The sequence below is a fragment of the Prionailurus bengalensis genome, chromosome A2 (assembly GCF_016509475.1).
Source record: "Prionailurus bengalensis isolate Pbe53 chromosome A2, Fcat_Pben_1.1_paternal_pri, whole genome shotgun sequence".
NCBI classification, from domain to species: domain Eukaryota; kingdom Metazoa; phylum Chordata; class Mammalia; order Carnivora; family Felidae; genus Prionailurus; species Prionailurus bengalensis.
The window spans coordinates 93,883,633-93,908,858 of NC_057348.1; the positions used below are offsets into that span (position 1 = coordinate 93,883,633).

A 25,226-nucleotide genomic window follows, 5' to 3' on the forward strand; every position below is an offset into this window, starting at 1 on the left:
TTCATAAAAAAGATTAATTGATGCTGTCTCCAGGTGATATCTAGAAATGTAGATGCATGAATCTTATTGATGACATTGGATCTTCCTGTATTTTTCTGTAACGTACCTTCATATCCATGTTATCTTAATGGCTTTGCAAGAAGATTCCTTTCAAAAAAACCATTTGCATTTTTTCAACAAAATTGTTTTGGATAATCCAAAATAATCCAAGCGGTTATGAATACTGTACCTTAGTCTCTGAAATATCTGACATGCTACTGGCATATAGCCGAGTTTTATTTTTTTAATTTCAATATCTATATTAATTAAAAAGATATTAGTATTATTATGCTTGAAAAATTGCTATTTTCCTTTCATAGTCCAGGGAACAAGCAGGTGTATAACAGACAGAATAATGTTATGCCAAATTAAGACTGTCTTATACAGATGGCACCGAGAATTGATTCCTAAATGAGACTTTCTAATGTTCAGATAGAAAATCAGATAGCACCTGATTTTCTCCATATTCTACATTAGAGCTCTCATTTAGCTGGTAATGATTTCCTACTATGCATTACTGTGACTATATAGAGGATTTTCTCATTCTGTATTTTGAGAAATAGGATTATTTCATGAAGGCATTAATGAGTGCTTTAGTCTCAGCACCTGTCCAGGTTTCTTTTGAACATTTTTATCCTATTTTTGCTATAACAAAAGAATCTTCCCTATCTAGAAAGTGAAGGATTAACAATAAAAGAAAGTGAAGCTTCATGTGTTGATTCATATTGTGCTCGACGTTCACAGGGGCTCTAAGCAGCGTTCACAGGGGCTCTAAGCAGTGAATTTCTGGTTAAGATGTGGGGCCCACTTTCCGCCCTTCAGATCATGTCGTTTGTATCTTTGGCATCATATGCTTGCTTATCTGCTTGTAACAGTTTGGATCAGACAAAGGAATCAAGGCAGGTAATTAAACAACAGACTCTTTCTTAGAAGTGCTTTGAAACCTGGATTTAAAAGAAATCACCCCAAAGATTTATGAAGTACAACCATCAGAAGTATGCCATATGATATTTTGTTGAGATGGAAGATGATTGTAAATGGAATCACCCAGCTTGGGGAGTACCCAGTGGGAATACACCTTCCTGGGTTTTAAGCTTAAGCCATTCACTTTGCCTCTCTCCCCTTTAAGGGTTAAGATGGATCCTGCACTTGACCTCTTTGTTTGCATGTTTTCCAAGACAAACAAGAGGACCCAGGAGGGAAATCAGGCTGAGTAATAGAGTTATGTACACACTACCAAAGATATTTGTAATTTTTTTGCACAGGTACAGCCTTCATGTGACTAGCCAGTACATCTCATTAATGTTTTGTCATAATGTATCCATTCCTATTATTTGAGACCTATCTGAGAGGATGTAAAGAGAGGTCTTTTGATCACTGTATCCAAATTCAAAGTGTTTCCTGCATTCCATTTGAAATTTATTTTTCTCAGTGCTACAGCTTATACATAGAAGCTTTCTCTAAGACCCTTAGACTCAAGGTTTATCACCTTTGCCAGTTTTTCAGTCTGCATCTCTCTCACACACACACTTTTTTTTTGTAATTTATTGCGTTTTTATCTGAAAGTCAGGACCTCTCACTCCCCTTCACCCATTTTGCCCATCTCCCTATTCCCCTCTTCTCGGGCAACCACCAATTTCCTGTTTATGGGTCTGTTTCTACTTTTTTTGTTTGCTCATTTGTTTTGTTTTTAGATTCCGTATGTAAGTGAATCATATGGTATTTGTCTTTCACTTAGCATAATACCCTCTAGGTCCATCCATGTTGTCACAGATGCCAAGATCTCATTTTTTATGGCTGAGTAATATCCCATTGTATTTATGTATGTATACTTCTTCATCCATTCATCTGTCAATGGACACTTGGTTTGCTTCCATATCTTGGCTATTGTAAATAATGCTGCAATAAAACATATGGGTTCATATATCTTTTTTAATTAGTATTTTCATTTTCTTTAGATAAATACCCAGTAGTAGAATTACTGGATTACATGATATTTGTATTTTCAATTTTTTTTTAGTGCGTCCATACTATTTTCCATAGTGGTTCCATCGGTTAGCACTCCCACCAACAGTGTACATAGGTTTCTTTTTCTCCAGTTCTTGCCAATACTTGTTATTTCTTCTCTTTTTGATTCTAGCCATTCTGACAGGTGTAAGTTGATATCTCATTGTGGTTTTGATTTGCCTTTCCCTGATGATGAGTGATGTCGAACCTCATGTATCTGTTGGCCATCTGTATGTCTTCTTTTGAAAAATGTCTATTTAAGTCCTCTGCTCACTTCTTAATTGGGTTAATTGGGTTTTTTGGTATTATATAAATTCTACATATATTTTGGATATAAAACCCTTATCAGATCATTTTCACATATCATCTTTCTTTTCAGTAGGTTGCCTTTTTGTTTCATTGATGGTTTCCTTTGCTGTGCAGAAGCTTTTTATTTTGGTGTAGTCCAAATAGTTTATTTTTGCTTTTGTTTCCCTTGCCTGAAGAGACATGTCTAGAAAAATGTTTCTGTAGAACAATGTCAAAGATTACTGTTTGTGTTCTCTTCTAGGAGTTTCATGGTTTCAGGTCTCACATTTAGGTCTCTAATCCATTTTGAGTTTATTTTTATTTATGGTGTAAGGAAGTAGTCCAGCTTCGTTCTTTTGCATGTAGTTGTCCAGTTTTTCCTGGATCATTTATTTAAGACACTGTCTTTTTAAAAAAATTATTATTTTTTAATTAATTTACATCCAAGTTAGTTAGCATATAGTGCAACAATGATTACAGGAGTAGATTGATTCCTTAATGCCCCTTACCCATTTAGCCCATCCCCCCTCCCACCACCGCTCCAGCAACCTTCTGTTTGTTCTCTATATTTAAGAGTCTCTTATGTTTTGTCCCCCTCCCTGTTTTTATATTATTTTTGCTTCCCTTCCCTTATGTTCATCTGTTTTGTTTCTTAAAGTCCTCATATGAGTGAAGTTATATGATATTTGTCTTGCTCTGACTGACTAATTTTGCTTAGCATAATACCCTCTAGTTCCATCCATGTAGTTGTTAATGGAAAGATTTCATTCTTTTTGATTGCTGAGTAATACTCCATTGTATATATATATATATATATATATATATATATATATATATATATATACCATATCTTCTTATATTTTTTTTCATATCTTCTTTATCTGTTCATCCATCGATGGACATTTGGGCTCTTTCCATACTTTGGCTATTGTTGATAGTGCTGTTATAAACACTGGGATGCATGTGTCCTTTCGAAACAGCACACCTGTATCCCTTGGATAAATACCTAGTAGTGCAGTTGCTGGGTCACAGGGTAGTTCTATTTTTAATTTTTTGAGGAACTTCCATACTGTTTTCCAGAGTGGCTGCACCAGTTTGCATTCCCACCAGCAGTGCAAAAGAGATCCTGTTTCTCTGCATCCTTGCCAACATCTGTTGTTGCCTGAGTTTTTCATGTTAGCCATTGTGACAGGCGTGAGGTGGTATCTCATTGTGGTTCTGATTTGTATTTCCCTGATGATGAGTGATGTTGAGTATTTTTGCATGTGTCAGTTAGCCATCTGGATGTCTTCTTTGGAGAAGTGTCCTTTTTTGTCTTTGTCCATTTCTTCACTGGATTATTTGTTTTTTGGGTGTTGAGTTTGATAAGTTCTTTGTAAATTTTGGATACTAACCCTTTATCTGATATGTCATTTGCAAATATCTTCTCCCATTCTGTCGGTTGCCTTTTAGTTTTGCTGATTGTTTCCTTCACTGTGTATAAGCTTTTTATTTTGAGAGGTCCTAATAGTTCATTTTTGCTTTTGTTTCCCTTGCCTCTGGAGACATGTTGAGTAAGAAGTTGCTGCGGCCAAGATCAAAGAGGCTGTTGCCTGCTTTCTCCTCGAGGATTTTGATGGCTTCCTCTCTCATGTTTAGGTCTTTCATCCATTTTGAGTTATTTTTGGGTATGGTGTAAGAAAGTGGTCCAGGTTCTTTTTTCTGCATGTTGCTGTCCAGTTTTCCCAGCATCACTTGCTGAACAGACTGTCTTTATTCCATTGGATATTTTCTGCTTTGTCAAAGATGAGTTGGCCATACGTTTGTGGGTCCATTTCTGGGTTCTGTATTCTGTTCCATTGATCTGAGTGTAAGACACTGTCATTTTTTCATTGTATACGCTTGCCTCTTTTGTCATAGATTAATTGACCATATAAGCATAGATTTATTTCTCAGCCATCCCCCTATCTTTTTTAAAAAGTTGTATTCATATCTTATCAATTGATATTAAGACAATTCATGTTGACTTAGTGTCTAGGATGTTACTTTAGGCATTAAAATCATTTTAAACTTCATTTATTACTATTCATTGTGTGTAAAAAAAAAGAAAGACCCTTTAGTTAGGGGAGAGTAGCAAGCATACATTCACAAATGTAGTTGAGAAAAACTTGTATTTCATGCAATTTCTTTTAGTTCTAAAAAGTACATATCAATGAGGTCAATTTTATAACTCTGAACTGTATTGACAAATAGAAACCTCATAACAACAGGTCTTAAGAAGATTATATGATCCAAATTCCTTGAAACAACTGTTTCAGTTTTTTTTCTTGGAAACTTATGTTGGATAACTATTAAAGCCAATAGCTTAAGTTTGACTATCTTGTTTCTAGTTATCTGGGGAATATTTCTAGTACTAATTTTAGGGTTTTGACCAACTTTATTAAAGGGAAAATTCTCACCCTCAGCCTTACCAGCTTGCTTCATTATATACACAAACCCTAATAATGTGGAAACCTACTTACTATATTAGAACTTCTTTCAGGGAACTTGGCAAAACAAAGATCTGTCTTTCAATCCCTTTTGACTCCTTTTAAATATCCCAGCTCTGGTTCCCAAGGTTTCAATCTGCCTGCTTAAGGCGGGTGTCCCTGTGTCTTGAACAACACCTTGCTTGATATCTACCATTGCCCTGAGGCTAGAAGAGAAGACAGAGTGGGTGGCCAATTTACCTGGTATGCTCAAAGATCACAGAAAGTGTGTAAAATCTTTCCCCGAAGAGCTTGCCCAAGTCCCAGCAGTTCTCATTTTTGGAGTTCTTCCTCTCCAGAAATACATCCTCTTTAGGAATAAGATATTAATGTTTAAATATTTTAGACAATGTGTATTAAATAGTTGTTACATTTTCTTGAAATGATAAAATGTTATGTATCTCAGTACCTTGAAGGAGTGGAGCAAAGGAGAAGACCATTGAATGAAAGATCTCAAAAAGGACAAAAAGTGGCAAGACAAGTTCCCCCTGCTACTCAGATATTCCAAAAGCTGCACCTGTCTGTAGTACGTGGCAAAAAAGTACATACCTACAACCTGATGCCTGGGCATGAATATCTGTGTTTTACACCATCCAGTAATACATTTCACACCATCAAGTGTGTCTAAAGTCACACAAATTATACCATAATATTTATATCTGTCTCCCTTACATCTCTATGTAACATTCTAATTATTCTTTTTAAAAACTTTAACACATCAAACTGTGATGATGTTTTATAAAATAGAAACTGTTTGGCACGAGTTCTGTATATTGTATTCGAAATTAGGATTTGGTATTTGCATCAGGTATTTGCACATTTGAACGTCACCTAAGTGAAATGAATCATGATGAATCATACTGTGGCCTTTAAAAATTGAAGAAGACCTACTCTTGTAATGAAACCATTCTCTGATGTATATTATAAAATATTTTGACATTTATCAGATAAACTCAAAGTTTCTAATTATTTTTCATCTCTAGAAAGCTTGATGTCTGCATAATTTCATGTTTGCATAGCTTGTGGGTTTTTAAACAATACAGTTGTTAAACATATTATTTGAAGTATTTATTGCCCATGTACAACTTTGGTTTATTTGCCATTGTCATATTTTCTGGCCTTAGATTCACACAATATATAGCTATTCAAATAGTACACATACTGAAAAAAAATCAAACAGTACATAAGCAGTACTCTTAATTTTGAGTGTCAGAGCAAGACAACAATAGGTTCAAATATTAGTATTACCTCTAACTTGCTAGGTGTCCCTTTGGCCAATTCATTTAATTTCTCTGAGCCTTTGTTTCTTTATCTGTGAAATAGGGATAATAGCATCTATCTGGCGGAAGTGTTGGGAGGATTAAATTACCTAAATGAGTGTAAAACACTTAGTGCAATGTCTGTCATAGTAATCACTTAATAAGTGGCAGTTATTATACTCTTCTGTTATTCATAAAATTATGAAATGATACAATATCGCAATGTGAATGACTGTTAAAGATAACTAAGACTCAACCAGTCATTTAAGTTACAGAGATGAGAGATTTAAGATACAGAGATGTTAAACTTGGTCCCCAGAAGGCAAAAAAAGTATGTGAACTAAATGTCTTTGTAAGAACTGGTTGTATACCATAAGACATAGGGTCCATTGCTAATAGTTCTAATAAGCTTTCTGTAAGCCCCGAGAGACTCTAGACATTCCTCAAAGAAAGTTGACCCATGACAATCTATAAGATGTTCACTGTGCTTAGTCTCACATTAAGTGGAACCACATATATTAAATAATGCATGCGTTTCAGACCATTCGCAAAACCTAATGACTGTAAACATTGAGATAAAGAACATCTGGGATTGGAGGAGGGGAAGATGGCTGCGTAGGAGGACGCCGGGCTCACCGCGTCCTGCTGATCACTTAGATTCCACCTACACTGCCTAAATAACCCAGAAAACTGCCAGAAGACTAGCAGAACGGAGTCTCCGGAGCCAAGCACAGACAAGAGGCCCACGGAAGAGGGTAGGAAGGGCGGCGAGGTGGTGCGCGCTGCACGGACTGGCGGGAGGGAGCGGGGTGGAGGGGCGGCCCGCCGGCCAAACAGAGCCCCCGAGTCTGGCTTGCAAAAGCAGAGGGGCCGGACAGACTGTGTTCCTACAGCAAGAGGGACTTGACATCTGGAAGGTTATAAGCTAACAGCTCTGCTCGGAGAGCGGGAAGGCTGGAGGACAACGGGAGGGAGAGTTGCTGAGCCCCGGGATCACAGAGCTCAGGTTGGCGGGGAACAAAGGCGCTCGCCAGCGCCATCTCCCTTGCCCATCCCCCAGCCAAAATCTCAAAGGGAACCAGTTCCTGCCAGGGAACTTGCTTGCACCAGGCACCCACCCAACACTGTGCTTCTGCGGAGCCATCCCTCCGCAGCAGGTCTGACTCCCTCCCCATGCCGCAGGGCCCCTCCCTAAGTGGATCACGGAAGGATAAGCAAGCTGAGCCTGCCCCTCCCACCCCTGTGCACCTTGCCCATCCACCCCAGCTAATACGCCAGATCCCCAGCACCACAAGCCTGGCAGTGTGTAGGTAGCCCAGACGGGCCATGCCACCCCACAGTGAATCCCACCCCTAGGAGAAGGGAAGAGAAGGTACACACCAGTCTGACTGTGGCCCCAGCGGTGGGCTGGGGGCAGACATCAGGTCTGACTGCGGCCCCGCCCACCAACGCAAGTTATTCAAGACAGCACAGGGGAAGTGCCCCGCAGTTCCCCACCACTCCAGGGACTATCCAAAATGACGAAACAGAAGAATTCCCTTCAAAAGAAACTCCAGGAAATAACAACAGCTAATGAACTGATCAAAAAGGATTTAAACAATATAACAGAAAGTGAATTTAGAATAATAGTCATAAAATTAATCGCTGGGCTTGAAAACAGTATAGAGGACAGCAGAGAATCTATTGCTGCAGAAATCAAGGGACTAAGGGACAGTCAGGAGGAGCTAAAAAATGCTATAAATGAACTGCAAAATAAAATGGAAATGACCACAGCTCGGATTGAAGAGGCAGAGGAGAGAATAGGTGAACTGGAAGAAAAAATTATGGAAAAAGAAGAAGCTGAGAAGAAGAGAGATAAAAAAATCCAGGAGTATGAGGGGAAAATTAGAGAAATAAGTGATGCAATAAAGAGAAATAATATACACATAATTGGTATTCCAGAGGAGGAAGAGAGAGGGAAAGGTGCTGAAGGTGCACTTGAAGAAATAATAGCTGAGAACTTCCCTGATCTGGGGAAGGAAAAAGGCATTGAAATCCAAGAGGCACAGAGAACTCCCTTCAGACGTAACTTGAATCGATTTTCTGCACGACATCGTAGTGAAACTGGCAAAATACAAGGATAAAGAGAAAATTCTGAGCAGTTAGGGATAAACGTGCTCTAACATATAAAGGGAGACCTATAAGACTCGTGACCGATCTCTCTACTGAAACTTGGCAGGCCAGAAAGGAATGGCAGGAGATCTTCAATGTGATGAACAGAAAAATAGGCAGCCGAGAATCGTTTATCCAGGAAATCTGTCATTTAGAATAGAAGGAGAGATACAGGTCTTCCCAAACAAACAAAAACTGAAGGAATTCATCACCACTAAACCAGCCCTCCAAGAGATCCTAAGGGGGATCCTGTGAGACAAAGTACCAGAGATATCACTACAAGCATGAACCCTACAGACATCACAATGACTCTAAACTCATATCTTTCTATAACACTGAATGTAAATGGACTAAATGCGCCAACCAAAAGACATAGGGTATCAGAATGGATAAAAAACAAGACCCATCTATTTGCTGTCTACAAGAGACTCATTTTAGACCTGAGGACACCTTCAGATTGAAAGTGAGGGGATGGAGAACTATTTATCATGCTACTGGAAGTCAAAAGAGAGCTGGAGTAGCCATACTTATATCAGACAAACTAGACTTTAAATTAAATTCTTTAACAAGAGATGAAGAAGGGCATTATATAATAATTACAGGGTCTATCCATCAGGAAGAGCTAACAATTATAAATGTCTATGCACCGAATATGGGAGCCCCCAAATATATAAAACAATTACTCACAAACATAAGCAACCTTATTGGTAAGAATGTGGTAATTGTAGGGGACTTTAACACCCCACTTACAACAATGAATAGATCACCTAGACATATGGTCAATAAAGAAACAAGGGCCCTGAATGATACATTGGATCAGATGGACTTGACTGATATAAGTCTGCATCCCAAAGCAACAAATATACTTTCTTCTCAAGTGCACATGGAACATTCTCCAAGATAGATCACATACTGGGTCACAAAACAGCCCTTCATAAGTATACAAGAATTTAAATTATACCATGCATACTTTCAGACCACAATGCTATGAAGCTTGAAATCAACCACAGGAAAAAGTCTGGAAAACCTCCAAAAGCATGGAGGTTAAAGAACGCCCTACTAAAGAATGAGTGGGTCAACCAGGCAATTAGAGAAGAAATTAAAAAATATATGGAAACAAATGAAAATGAAAATACAACAATCCAAACACTTTGGGATGCAGCGAAGGCAGTCCTGAGAGGAAAATACATTGCAATCCAGGCCTATCTCAAGAAACGAGAAAAATCCCAAATACAAAATCTAACAGCACACCTAAAGGAAGTAGAAGCAGAGCAGCAAAGACACCCCAAACCCAGCAGAAGAAGAGAAATAATAAAGATCAGAGCAGAAATAAACAATATAGAATGTAAAAAAACTGTAGAGCAGATCAATGAAACTAAGAGTTGGTTTTTTGAAAAAATAAACAAAATTGATAAACCTCTAGCCAGGCTTCTCAAAAAGAAAAGGGAGATGACCCAAATAGATAAAATCATGAATGAAAATGGAATTATTACAACCAGGCCTTCAGAGATATAAGCAATTATCAGGGAATACTATGAAAAATTATATGCCAACAAACTGGACAACCTGGAAGAAATGGACAAATTCCTAAACACCCACACACTTCCATAACTCAATCAGGAGGAAATAGAAAGCTTGAACAGACCCATAACCAGCGAAGAAATTGAATCGGTTATCAAAAATCTCCCAACACATAAGACTCCAGGACTAGATGGCTTCCCAGGAGAGTTCTACCAGATGTTTAAAGCAGAGATAATACCTATCCTTCTCAAGCTATTCCAAAAAATGGAAAGGGAAGGAAAACTTCCAGACTCATTCTATGAAGCCAGTATTACTTTGATTCCTAAACCAGACAGAGACCCAGTAAAAAGAACTACAGTCCAATATCCCTGATGAATATGGATGCAAAAATTCTCAATAAGATACTAGCAAATCGAATTCAACAGCATATAAAAAGAATTATTCACCATGATCAAGTGGGATTCATTCCTGGGATGAAGGCCTGGTTCAACATTTGCAAATCAATCAACGTGATACATCACATTAATAAAAGAAAAGATAAGAACCATATGATCCTGTCAATCGATGCAGAAAAGGCATTTGACAAAATTCAGCATCCTTTCTTAATAAAAACCCTCAAGAAAGTCGGGATGGAAGGAACATACTTAAAGATCATAAAAGCCATTTATGAAAAGCCCACAGCTAACATCATCCTCAACGGGGAAAAACTGAGAGCTTTTTCCCTGAGATCAGGAACATGACAGGGATGTCCACTCTCACTGCTATTGTTTATCATAGTGTTGGAAGTTCTAGCATCAGCAACTAGACAACAAAAGGAAATCAAAGGCATCAAAATTAGCAAAGACGAAGTTAAGCTTTCACTTTTTGCAGATGACATGATATTATACATGGAAAATCCGATAGACTCCACCAGAAGTCTGCTAGAACTGATACATGAATTCAGCAAAGTTGCAGGATACAAAATCAATGTACAGAAATCAGTTGCATTCTTATACACTAACAATGAAGCAACAGAAAGACAAATAAAGAAACTGATCCCATTCACAATTGCACCAAGAAGCATAAAATACCTAGGGATAAATCTAACCAAAGATGTAAAAGATCTGTATGCTGAAAACTATAGAAAGCTTATGAAGGAAATTGAAGAAGATATAAAGAAATGGAAAGACATTCCCTGCTCATGGATTGGAAGAATAAATATTGTCAAAATGTCAATACTACCCAAAGCTGTCTACACATTCAATGCAATCCCAATCAAAATTGCACCAGCATTCTTCTCGAAGCTAGAACAAGCAATCCTAAAATTCATATGGAACCACAAAGGCCCCAAATAGCCAAAGGAATTTTGAAGAAGACCAAAGCAGGAGGCATCACAATCCCAGACTTTAGCCTCTATTACAAAGCTGTCATCATCAAGACAGCATGGTACTGGCACAAAAACAGACACATAGACCAATGGAATAGAATAGAAACCCCAGAACTAGACCCACAAATGTATGGCCAACTTATCTTTGACAAAGCAGGAAAGAACATCCAATGGAAAAAAAGACAGTCTCTTTAACAAATGGTGCTGGGAGAACTGGACAGCAAAACGCAGAAGGTTGAAACCAGACCACTTTCTCACACCATTCACAAAAATAAATTCAAAATGGATAAAGGACCTAAATGTGAGACAGGAAACCATCAAAACCCTAGAGGAGAAAGCAGGAAAACACCCCTCTGACCTCAGTCGTAGCAGTTTCTAACTTGACACATCCCCAAAGGCAAGGGAATTAAAAGCAAAAATGAACTACTGGGACCTTATGAAGATAAAAAGCTTCTGCACAGCAAAGGAAATAACCAACAATACTAAAAGGCAACCAACGGAATGGGAAAAGATATTTGCAAATGACATTTTGGATAAAGGGCTAGTATCCAAAATCTATAAAGAGCTCACCAAACTCCATACCCGAAAAACAAATAATCCAGTGAAGAAATGGGCAGAAAACATGAATAGACACTTCTCTAAAGAAGACATCCGGATGGCCAACAGGCACATGAAAAGATGCTAAATATCGCTCCTCATCAGGGAAATACAAATCAAAACCACACTCACATATCACCTCACGACAGAGTGGCCAAAATGAACAAATCAGGAGACTATAGATGCTGGCGAGGATGTAGAGAAATGGGAACCCTCTTGCACTGTTGGTGGGGATGCAAAGTGGTGCAGCCACTCTGGAAAACAGTGTGGAGGTTCCTCAGAAAATTAAAAATAGACCTACCCTATGACCCAGCAATAGCACTGCTAGGAATTTACCCAAGGGATACAGGAGTACTGATGCATAGGGGCACTTATACCCCAATGTTTACAGCAGCACTCTCAACAATAGCCAAATTATGGAAAGAGCCTAAATGTCCATCAACTGATGAATGGATAAAGAAATTGTGGTTTATATACACAATGGAGTACTACGTGGCAATGAGAAAGAATGAAATATGGCCCTTTGTATCAACGTGGATGGAACTGGAGAGTGTGATGCTAAGTGAAATAAGCCATACAGAGAAAGACAGATACCATATGTTTTCACTCTTATGTGGATCCTGAGAAATTTAACAGAATCCCATTGGGGAGGGGAAGGAAAAAAAAAAGAGAGGTTAGAGTGGGAGAGAGCCAAAGCATAAGAGACTCTTAAAAACTGAGAACAAACTGAGGGTTGGTGGGGTGTGGGAGGGAGCGGAGGGTGGGTGGTGGGTATTGAGGAGGGCACCTTTTGGGATGAGCACTGGGTGTTGTATGGAAACCAATTTGACAATAAATTTCAAAAAAAAAAATAAATCTGATCACACATCTTTAGACTTTGAATGATTGGGGTGGGGAGTATAAATCTTGTTGCTCACTGCCAGCACCAGGAATTCTTCTGAGTAATAAAACATATCGAGTCCAATAATGTGTGCTTTTTCCTGACTTAAAAGTTTTGATAAAAGGCCTATCTTGTTTGTTTTTTGTTTTTGTTTTTGTTTTTACCTGCTTAAACCCTAAAGAGTTCCATAAGGGAATGGATGAAGAATTCGAAGTATTCCTGAGAAGTATATACCATGGCACTGAGAATATGAGCTGTTTCCTGCTGGGGATGACAAGACAACTGAGCTATAGATAGATCTGCTGCTGGCAGAAGTGTCCCTGTTCATCAGATCATTGCTATTTAAGGCATTTTCCCATTGGGGTTTGTACTGCAGAAAGTGAACATATTCAAACTAGAGTATAAATCCTCAGTGATCATATTGAAGAATTTGGAGGAATCCTTTTATAAAGTTGAAGAGAATTTCCTGAGGTGACAAAGTATTCTTAGGAAGGCCTTATGGCTACTACATAGAAAGATGGGAAGAGAGTTTCACATCTGTTGGTAATACTTATCAACTTCAGTACCTAAAGTTATGTTATTAATTGCTGAGAGGATTTTAAATAGCAGAAACAAATCTAGGAATCATATGCTCATTACATAATATGCTAATTGAGACTTCTACAAACTTGGGTTCACTTATTAAAGCACTTTCAGTATATTGGGCATATGTCTCTATTCATCCATGCATTTACCAAGCATCAACCTCATTTAAGATGAGGAGGTGTAATGGAAAGTTCACAGGCGCTGTGTGATGGTTTGGATGATTTTGAGTAAGTTTCTTGTGCATTTAGAGCTACAGCTTTCTTATTTAAGAGAAAAGAAAAAATACAGGATTATTGATGAAAAGGATTAAATGTTATATGCAAGAGTGCTTGAAACAGCTTTTAAACTAGAATTTGCCCTCAATTATTATTAGGCCCCTTCTTTTTGGTATCTGAGATTCCATCCACATTTACCAAGTTTTATTAGCAAATACCCACAATGACTTTTACTCTTTGGTGGTCCTCCTTCTCACAGTGTCCTCTGGTTTTCAAAATGGTCAAGTGTAGCTTATTATGCAATGATTTATACAATCAAGTCAAGTGGCTTTCTCAAAAATTTATGTGGTGAAGTTAGGTATTTGCCTGCTTGCCTAACGGAAGAGATTCCCTAACATGTGAATTTTCAAGACGTTTCCAAAGAGCATAGCCTTGTGTTTAACTGAGCATGGCCACTGCTACCCACAGTCTTCCCCTGGCTGGCAGTGCCTACTCTCTTAAGCCCATTAAGTTATGGACTTTTAACCCATATTTTTCTAATGTTTTTAGTGAAGTCTGCTGTGGTCCCTATTGCCACCATTACTTTTGTGATGGTGAGTTGGTAGGTTTATGGTTTCATATATTGTCTTTTCATTTATATGGGTTTTTCTTAATTTATCTAGTGACCTGCTTGCTTGGTCGTTTCACCTTGTGCATCTAGTGACTGTTCAATTTGATTTCCTATTAAAATTTTATGTGTGATGAATTCTCTTTTCAGAGTGACAAGTTTCCTGTGATTTATCCCTTCCATAGCCTGCTATTCATATTATGGCAGGATTAATTCTACTTTTTTTTTTTTAATTTTAGCTAGACCCTCCCTCCTCTGTGCCTACGGTACACTCAGTTTGCTTTACTGTTGCAGTGCAGACTTAACTTTAAGTGGTAGCCATCTGTTTATGTGTCTCTCATACCTAGTGGGTTGTGAACTTCTGGAGTCCAGGGACTACATCTAATACCTTATTCATCTTTGCATCCCTCTTGCTTGACAGCACCTGACATGGCACAGGGTTGGCCCTTACTAAATCCTGAATGAATTTATTCTATGGAGATTTGTTCTGACTTAACTTGTGCATTGCTCAAAGAGCTAAAATACGTTTGGGGCTATAACAATGTTTGAGGCGGTATGTCATGTCTGGGCTTAGTTTATCATGTACACAATTGTAATTGGGGTGTGTAGTTGCATCCTTCCCTGACACCAGTTTTCTTAATCTCCTTTAATATGATATTCCATTTTAATAGCTTCCATATTAGCATGAGGATTATATATTTTCACTAATTAGTAAAGGTATTAAAAGAAGAACCCTTTGGGACTGCCTGATTTACCCACTTCTACACTTAGCATCTAGAAAACCCCGTTGCATGGTTTCCTGTCCATTGTTTTTGTATATGCTTCATCCAGATCTCTCTACATTCAATTCTGTATTCACATTACTGGTATAGGAGTGTCACCTGTGTCCCCAGGTTAGGAGGATGGTTAAAGCACACAGTCTGGGAGGCAGGAAAATACCGTATACTGTAGACACAGGCAAAGGCTGCCCCTGAAGCACAGAGGGGGAGCACCTCACATGCACCTGTAGAGGGAGTGAAGGCCTGGGGAGGTGGTCAAGGAGGAGCAGTTCTTGAGGTGAGACTTAAGAAATGCATGGAGAATAACAGACAAAGGGGAAAGGGAGCTTTTTTTGTCAGAAGAGAGGCAGGAATAAAGGTAAAGGTTTGAAGAGCAGTGTGCTCAGAGTGTGGGATTGGGCAAGATTGCTTGAAATCAAGGAGCATGGAGTGATGACTCCTGGGCACCCAGCTGTAGCCAGCCTTGAAGGCTGTGCTATTACACACCCAGACCTCATTCTGTCAGTGGGAGGAAGCAGCTTCTATGCCAACATTTTGCCTACCTGTGTTGATTTCTGGCCAAGATTCCTATAGTGAAGTGGTTAAGATTGTGGACTTTGGAATCCAACTGCCTGGGTTTGAGTCCTGGCTCCAGCACTTATTGCTGTACAACTTTGAGAAATGGTGCTTAGTTTCCTCATCACTAATACAGAGATAATAGTAGTACCTCTTTCGCTAGAATTGTTGCAGCGATTAAATGAGGTTGTATTCTATGATACATACATAGAATGGCACCTGGTACTTGCTCTCTGTTAAATTAAAACTCATTGCCACAGCTAAATGGACAATCACATTCTGGCAAGTGTCTAGTAGGCCCCTAAGGTCAGTTAGCACCTTGCGGAAGGCCAAACTTCCTTTTTAAAATCAGTTTATTTTTGAAATCAAATGTATTTGTTATGTGGCCTGCTTTTGCCTTTTTGTTTAAAGCTTTTGCAAACACAAAGTAACTTTATTTGCTCACTTTCTCCCTTGTAAAACTGAGAGTATGGATTTTCTTCAAAATTGAAAGCATTAGGCTTCAGGATGCAGGGGTTATTAGGAGTGAAAAGTGAAGCTGGAAGCTGCTGGTGATGGTGTTAAGTCTTTCCATCTGCTACACAGGAAGGGTTGAGAGGAGGAGTCTAGAGAGATGTTTGCTTCCTGAGGTTCTCGAGCCACTAACTCAATCTAGGCTAATACAGAACAGACTTTTCCTTTCTGATGCTTAGATTCTGGAAAGACTGATCGTAGGCCTTCACTGCTCCGTAGCATATGTCATCAATACAAAGATACTGAAATGAATTTGTCTCACTGTGATTTCACGGTATCCACCCTATAAAAAATATACCTGGCTTTTCTAGCCCCCAGTTAGGTGGAAAGTATTCCAGAAATGCTGGCTTCCAGGGGCTCTCAAGGAGTTGCCAATCCTTTCCATTTAAATATTCTGGAATCCTTCTATAATCAATCTTTGACAACTAACTCATTTAAAATTTCCCTGAGACAGATTTTTGTTACTAGCTAAATATATAGACTGGAATACCATTTTTATTTTTGTTTTAAAAGAGCAGTTTTTAAAAACTAGAAATTATTAGGATTATTTGTTAGGTGAGTTATTTTAAAATATTTCCTTTTTCATAAATAGGATTTTAGAAACCCTCGCAAATCACATTTTGTTATTATCAAAGTAGAAACATTTGATGTGATCCAGTGTGAAACCAGAGAAGGCCATAAGTCAGTTTTTAAAATTATTTCCTACAAAAGTATTGCTCTTGAATTCTTGGTTTCTCTGTTTTCTGTTTCCTTAGGATAGGTCTGCTTTGTAATTAGTGAAGGTGCATGTCTGTCTTTAGGCAACAGCCTAATCTCTATGGCCATATGTGCAAAAGCAGTATAATTACAATGTAGTATTAATTGGGCCATGTGACTTTCTCTTTAATTATTTGAAATTATCTTATCTTTCCATTGCTTAAAGCATGTCAGTGGGTGAATCATTGGATAACATGTTTATGTCATTTTTGTAGAATTAAATATGTGCACATTTACATAAACTAGGTAAAAAATTCTACATCTTTTGATAATGTTATGGATAGATCTTTTCTCTGTCTCAAGCATCAATATAAGCCTGAGGAAATCAGATGTTACAAAGAATTGATTCTTTACATTTTGCTTAATTCGTAGAGTGCCGATTGGATTCTCGATTTCTGGCTGAGGAGGGTATCACTCTGGGTTGACATAAGTTGGTAGCAATTTTCAGATTTACTTGTTAACAAATTAGAGATTCCCATACTTTTATGCATGTTCTCTAAATAATTTGGGTAGGAAATTTAGTGATTGGTACCCATTTTTACTAAATACAAGTAGTTGGCAGACTGTGTAGAAACTGGCATTTATCTGTGTTCAGATTTTAACTTTTGTCTCCCTGTTTTTTCAGTTGTTTTTATTTCAGTTGCTGCGAGGGCTGTCTTACATCCACCAGCGTTATATTTTGCACAGAGACCTGAAACCACAGAACCTTCTGATCAGTGACACGGGGGAGTTAAAGCTGGCAGATTTCGGTAGGAAAGCAGTTAATTACCAGTCTATTTTGTCACACTGTAAGAATGCCAGGCAGATGGTGGCACTCCATTTGTTTAGGTGTGCTTCTTCTATCATTATAGATCATGGTAAAATTTTATCAGGAGTGAAGGAATTTTTTTTTTATGATCAACATCATGCTTAGTGGATTTTTAAAACATTCACACTGCTTTTTAGAGTCTTGAATAATCATAAACATAAATCAGATCTCATATATTTCCAAAGGAGAAGGCAGTAAAATTTTGAGCATAAACTATATTAAAAGAAATCTATTTTTTTTCACTTTTTCTTATAAAAATGTCAAACACATTCAAAAGTAGAAGGATAGTATAAGGACCCCTCATTACCCATCACCCAGCTTCAACAATTATCAATATATTGTCAGACCTGAAGAAACCTTAATTTAAACCTCTGGACTTTGGCGGGGGGCATTCCAAAATATATTCAGTAGTATATGTTGCCCTACAGTTTTAATAATTTAAAAATCTAGGGCCAGTGTTAAGCTTTCCAGAAATGGCTGTTTCAAGATTTCTCAATAATTTTATAAAAGTAGACACATATTCTGATTTAAGTCATCCCTTCCTTAAAGTTTTAAGCTTGGTCTCTTGAAGCTTAGAAGCTTTCTCCAAACTCTGTGTTGAGCACACAAAAGGGAGCAGAACCTTTGTGTCATCCATGCTGGCTCCCCTCCCTTCATCAAGGGTGACATTCCTGCGTTACCCTGGCTCTGTCATAGCAGAGAGGGTGCTGAGTTGATTCCCGGCACCAGGGGATGCTGATGGCAGCATGATATGTTGACAGTGCATTGCCTCAATTATTTTTGAATACATATTCTGATTAGAAATTTGTTCCATTAAGAGTGGAATGGAAGTATTACCCTCGGGACATAAACATGCCTGAGGTTGAAATACACGCTTTTGCTGAAAAATGATTATCTTTTCCCACCCCACCTTTCGGTAAATAAAAGAGCAAGAAATGTTTATTTCTTATTTCAAGGTTAGTAGACCATTCAGTACCTTTGGAAAAAATCTACTCTGTTGGGTTTTATATATCCTTTCCTTCTAAAATTGAAATAGAACAAAAGTTAGTATTTAACGAGTGATATATTGCACAACTGTCATTTATCTTCATCTAGTTGGTAGAAATGATAAAACTCCGTGTGTGTGTGTGTGTGTGTGTGTGTGTGTGTGTGTGTGGTTTATTGCCAAATTTTAGCATCAAAATAATAAATGTTCAATGCAGTTTCATACTCCAGATATAAAGTGGCCAGATGTAAAGGCTTTCTATTACAGAGTAGAAAACAATGGGAGAGTTGGCGGGTCGAGGAGAGATTTGTAGTTCCTCAAATTTAGAGTTACTGGATTTGCTGTAAACATATTTTGTAGTTTATCAATGTCAGTGAATTAATAAAGATTTATAGTGATTTTCTTCTGGTGTGTTAATATACTATAAGGTATATGTTGGAGTATGAAATTGCATTGAACATTTAAGTCTATTGAACATAGTTTTCCTGTATATTTATAAAACACATTTTACAAAGCTGATTTTGTCTGTATAATTAAGGGTATAATGATTATATGTAAGTGCTTACTGGGTATTATTTTTGAATTTTATGACAACGTTTTTATTATAACTGTCAGGTAAGTTCATCTTAAAAGATTCTTATGGATCTTTAAAATGGACATTTTATAATATCAGATTCAGAAATAAATTGAAATGCAATTTTGAACAATTTAGAAAGTGACTTAGAAAATTAGGAAATTTAGGGATGCTCAAAGCAAGCATTAATATTTTCATTTTCTCTTTTCCAAGTACTTTTCCCCTCATCCTCTGCACTTTTCTTTCTCAAAACATATTGTTTTGTAAACAATTTTCACCTATGAAATATGTCGTGAACATTTTCTCATGTTATTAAATGTGAAAACCTCATTTATAACAGCTTAGGTCTTAGAGTTTTCCTTTAATGGCCAAAACCTAGTCTCTTTCTTCAGTCCCTTATCATTGAACATTATAGTGCTTGCTACATTTCACTGTTGGGTGCAGTGCTGTGCTGAACGTGTTTATAGGCTTGTAGGAAGCCACGTGTGGTGCAGTTGCAGTGTTGAGTATTCTAAAGCACTTGAATCTTTGTACCAGACTGCTCTGCAGAAAGGTTGTGCCGTGCAGCACCTCACCTCGGTGTCACGGATTCAGTCTCCTTGCCAGGAACATACACTTGGCGTGCATCCTGTGTGCAAAGTGTAATGAGCGAGACTCAGCCACCAACTGACAATTTCCCCCCAATTAATTGTGCATTATTTTTGTCTTTTAACTTAAGACATACAATTAACTGTGATTTACTGCACTTGGGCACGTGTTTATGTCTGAGATGAAGGAAGCACAGTAAAAACTGTGGAGAAGCTAGGCAGTCAAAATGGGATGCTTCCAGGCACAGAACAATTAGAAACACTAGGCCTTCATTCAGACTTTGATGTATAAAGAGCTTTAGAAGCAGTTCCTTTGTCCTAACTTTTTTTTTTCTATGTGAAAATTGATTAAATGAGACAAATGAAATCTGAATATAGGTCCTATATTGTAAATACTATTTTTATTAGAGGAAATACTTGGCATAGGTGGGGGGGGGGACACTGAAATTTATTGAATTTATTCTGTGCACTAGACACTTAGAAATTTTTGTTTTATTCTCTTCAACCTAGTATGGTATAGTAACATATTTTTGAGAGAGACCTGAACAGAGAGGTAACTGATTGCAAAACTGGGATTCCGAAGCTTGATTCATAGCCTTCAGTCTCAGGTAGCCCCAAGGTCTTCTTTGTATTTATACATATAGATGCTTTATCTTAAAGAGCTGCCTATTTTTCTAGTAAATTATTGATCGGTGTATGTACATAGATCAATAATTCTAGCAAACCATTATATATATTTTCTCTATACAACAAATATGACACCCATGCTGTAATAGAAATAGATTGCACTGATATTAAAAAGAAAGCACATTACATGGTTTAAAGAACACTTTGTCATTTGACGAATTCAGTAGTAACAAGTGAGATCAGCAATAGTATTGAAGAGATTTTACTTGCTGGACAAAGTAAACCAGACAATCACGCATTTGTAGACCCATTCAGATTTAAGTGGATTGTAATTCTGAAGTCCAGCTACACACAAAAAATGCTGTGTCTACTTTTTCTTGTTAGCAAAGTTGTATTTAAGTGTTTATCTGGGCCTTGTTTTCTATATGCATTTTGAATGAGTAAAGTATACATGATTTAGAATCACTATGGCTTTCCTAATGCAGAAGTTTGTCCTGCCCATATAAATAAAATAATAAAATTGTATAGATTTCTAAATTTCTAAAAAAAAGTTCATCTTTCCATTACCTGTATGAAAAAAATATTTCAAATCTTTCATCCAACCTGTGTCTTCACCACCTTGTGTTCTGCGCCTCTGGTGGTACAACCAAACCGCAAACCCACTCACACATCAGAGAGCCTCTTTGACTCCATCTTTCCCTTTGCATGGAATACTCTCCTTCCTGTTTGCCACGTGGCTATCTCTTTCTAATCAAACAGATCATAGATCATATATCACCTATTTATAAAGAGGCCACCTTTCTAAAAATAGAACCTTTCCCATTACTATCATCCAGTTTAACTTCTTCAATAGCACTTATAGTGCACTGAAATTATTTTATTTGTGTATCTGTTTCATTTTTTTTATCCACTACTTGATTTAAGTTCTGTAAGGTCATGGACTCAGCTTGTCTTTCTCACTCTTGTCTGTGTTATGTCTATAACCACACTTAACACATAGTAGGCCCTCAGTAATTATTGGTTGCATGAATTAAAAATATGCGTGACTAAATAGAGTATTAGTGTGAAGATTTGCTTTGGTAAACCAGCAGTTTACGAACTAATTTTCTCTTCATCAGTGCTTTCTTGGCTGGGCATAGTCAAAAGTTAAATGAGTTTGATAGTATTGGAGCCTCAGAATTGCTTTGAAGCTCTTACACATAGGCCCTACATACCCACTTGCATTTACTATGTTTGTAACCTTGGACTGCAGAAATAAGTCACTGAGTGAGTGTAAAACATACACAAAAAGGTGTGTAAGATTTGAAGTTCCTACTCTGTAGGCCTTAAGTGGTCGTCTAGTTACACTGTTGTTGAGGGCAAAATGTACTGATTATTGAATTAGGGGAGCAGGCTCTGTCTATAACTAGCCTGTGACTTTCAAGAAGTCATTTATTCCTTCTGGTCCTTAGGCTCCTCAACTGAAAAATAAGAGCATTGAACAGGTACTTTCCAAGATCCTTTCCTGTGCTGTTTTTTTTTTATGTTGTTCATTTCTGAAATTATTAATTTATTTTCTAATAACCAGATATTTGCTCGTGATTAAATATCAGTCCATTGAATCTGGAATCAGTGTTACACCATCCTCCCTTGAATCTAATATTTTTATTCTATCTTCTGGAAATTCCAATAGATGAGAGCCACACTTTTATAATATGCACTGAGATCACATTAAAAGAAAATTATTGAAGTATGACAAGTAAATGCATAAATAAATTCACCGAGAAATTGATGTTCATTTGCAGTATAATAGTATGAAACTTAAGGGTGTATTTCCATGTAAATGAGATTAAAACAAAATAGATGAGTCTGTAGAATTGTGGTTTCCTGCAGTCCCTTCAAGGGGATGATGGTGTCATCCACATTTTCTGGCTAGTCTCCCACTGTTATAAAGGGTCATGCCTAACTACATGGAAAGACAGCTGGGCTGAATTCGCCCCTGTAAAAAAGAAACAGTATGAACTCTGTAATATAAGCAGTAAGCTTTCACTTATGTTTTTTTTACTGGCTTTCCCAACCCAGGAACCATGTTAAACAGCTCTGTGGTTTTAATCAAGTAAAATTGGACAGGTCTCTTTCCCACCAGAGGTCTAAAATACTACCTTTCTAGCGTTGGTAGTTTCCCCCTCCAGGCTGTTCCTTGTCTCGATTTAAGAAAGGAAATTATTGTAAATCACATTTTAGATTAATCTGCGGAACACACTAGAGATATAACTCTGCAGAGGCCGTGGTCAGTGCAGAGTTTGTTTGTAATGTGCCTCTCAGAATTCACGTAGGGAATAGTTGAAAACAGGAGGAAATCAGCTGCTTTCAGATGCAGAGTAGAGTCTGTCAGTTTGATAAATAGAAAGCCTCTGAATAAATGCCTGTTAGTCCCAAAAGTATAGACCTTTAACTATTTTTTTATCATTAGCATATAAAATTCACCGTGGAAGCCATAGTTACAAATTCAAGGTTAGGTATAACTTAGCCCATTTGTTATGGCCTGTAGGCTTCCATTTTACTGTATCTTTGTTTCAGAATATATTTTCTATTAGCAGAATTAACCATATTTTCCAGTGAGGTGTCACTCTGCTTTTAAAAGGCTTTCTTAGCAGTTTAACGCATGAGTAGTTTTAATGCAAAGTTCAGATGCTTGTTTTCATATACATCTGAAAACCAGAGACTATTTTTAGAGCAATTGATGCTGCAGTATGAACCAAAGGAAGATCAGCTTTTCCATAATTTTTCTAGACTTCATTAAAACTCGAAATGAGAATGTGCACATCTAAAATCTATCAAAGAGATGATCAAGATTGCATGTTAGAAATAATTTTGATTGACATGTGAACGAGACAGTTATTTTCCCCGACTCACTCTTTTAAGGATGTGGTTACCCTTTTGAAAAAGAAATGTTGATTTAAAAATTGCCTTCTCTCTGATCATAAAATTCTCATTCAGCTCCATTATTTAAATCTTATTTAATATCCCACTCATCCCTTTGAAAAGTTTTCTGACATTCAAGGGGAATAATGACAATGAGGATAACATTTAATTATATTGTTTTTCTGTTTTGTCCTATTACAATGTAACTTCTCCCTATCACAGGTATGCTAACATGCTACATATTTGAGACAATTTTTTCTCCTTTTATTTAAAAAAAATTTTTTTTCAACGTTTATTTACTTTTGGGACAGAGAGAGACAGAGCATGAACGGGCGAGGGGCAGAGAGAGAGGGAGACACAGAATCGGAAACAGGCTCCAGGCTCCCAGCCATCAGCCCAGAGCCTGACGCAGGGCTTGAACTCACGGGCCGCGAGATCGTGACCTGAGCTGAAGTCGGACGCTTAACTGACTGCGCCACCCAGGCGCCCCAATTTTTTCTCCTTTTAAATAGTCTGTATCTTTTAGAGTGATTTTAGGTGCACAGTAAAATTGAGCAGAAAGTATACAGAATTCACATGTACTCCCCATCCCCACAGAGGCATATAGTTATCAACATCCCCCACCAGACTGGTAGATTTGTGACCCTTGATGAACCTACGCAGACAGATATGTCAGTATCACCCAGAGTCTATAGTTTACATTAGGGTTACTCTTGGTGTCATACATTCTTTGGGTTTTGACAAATTATAATGATGTATTTGCCATTATAGTATCATACAGAAGAGTTTCACTGCCCTAAAAATCCTCTAAAAATCTCATCTATATGGGGTTTTTACAAGCTGTAAATGGGAAGAAGAGGAAATATACGAATTCTAACTCATATGCATATTCTACTCTATGAGACACTATGAGTGTCTATGAGACACTTCTCTGTTCAGTCACCATAAAGCAGATTGAAGCAGTGTCGATGGGGGTTGATTGCTAAGAATGGCAGCTTCCAACTCCATGGAAATGAGGAAATTCAAAAGAGTGCTAGTTCATTCTTAGCCAAATCATGCATGTGGGGTAATGAGACATCTTAAAATGCAGAACAGACTGCTCCAAATTGGGCTGATCATCTCATTCTCCACCATGGATGGAAACCTTCTGGGCACAGGGATTTCAATATGCAAAACTATTATATATTTTTACTATACAATATGAGGGCAGAATTGTTGGCAGTAAATCGGATAAGTGATGAAGGATCTGAGTTGAAATATACCAGTGTGTTCTTAGAAAAAAACCCGCATGTGGGGGGAGGGGGCTGGACACTGAGTGATGGTGGTGATGACAAGAGTGGAAGAATTGTAGGTGATGTTAGCAAGTGGGGCAGGGAAACAAACCTTAGAATCATGTAACACTCACACGCTATTCAGGACAATGATTACACTTGAACATGAGGTTTGTTAACCTATAGGTAAGTATAAAAGTTGCTTAGAGTTTAACAATTCACTAATGTCCCTTTAATTATGGATCTTCCCATGTCTCCTGTGCTTTACCGTCTAAGAAGCCACATTTTAAAATGAAGACAACACCAAACTCCACTGATACAATGTCAGTAGACCTGATTTATAATAGAATCTTGGATGATAGTGTTTCATTGTAGTCTAAAGCATGTGTTTTCAAAAATTTTTACTGGCAGCTAGAAAAACTGGCTACTATGGAAGATCTGAGATATATTGTAAATTCTGAAAGTTAGACATACTTAAAAAAAATTTGTCATCTTGATTTTTTTTTACTCACATTAATACTATCATTTCAGTATTAGTTGCTTTCCCTCTTTTGTTTTCTAAGGTTTCTAAAATGCCATATGTGTTTGTTTACTTACTTTTGGAATAGTGCATATTTATATTAATATTAAAAATTTTCTTCTTGAATAATATCTTCTGTTGTAATAGGTAAACATAAGAAGCTAGGACTTTTCTTTTTTCATTTTAGTAAAGGAAAGTACTATAGGGCACCTGGGTGGCTCAGTTGGTTAAGCATCCAACTCTTGATTTCAGCTTAGGTCATGGTCTCACAGTGTGTGAGTTCCAGCCCCATGTCAGGCTCTGCGCTGACAGCATGGAGCCTACT

General features: G+C 37.5%; 1 protein-coding gene across 6 annotated transcripts in view; it reads left to right on the forward strand.

Moving 5' to 3' along the window:
• CDK14 (cyclin dependent kinase 14) overlaps window positions 1–25,226 on the forward strand; it is a 605,513-nt gene that overhangs the window by 310,553 nt on the left and 269,734 nt on the right. For all 6 annotated transcript variants that reach the window (XM_043588815.1, XM_043588812.1, XM_043588813.1 and 3 more), the window contains one exon: window positions 17,251–17,374. In XM_043588815.1, the coding sequence (XP_043444750.1) occupies window positions 17,251–17,374 (124 nt within the window). The remainder of the gene's footprint in view (window positions 1–17,250; window positions 17,375–25,226) is intronic.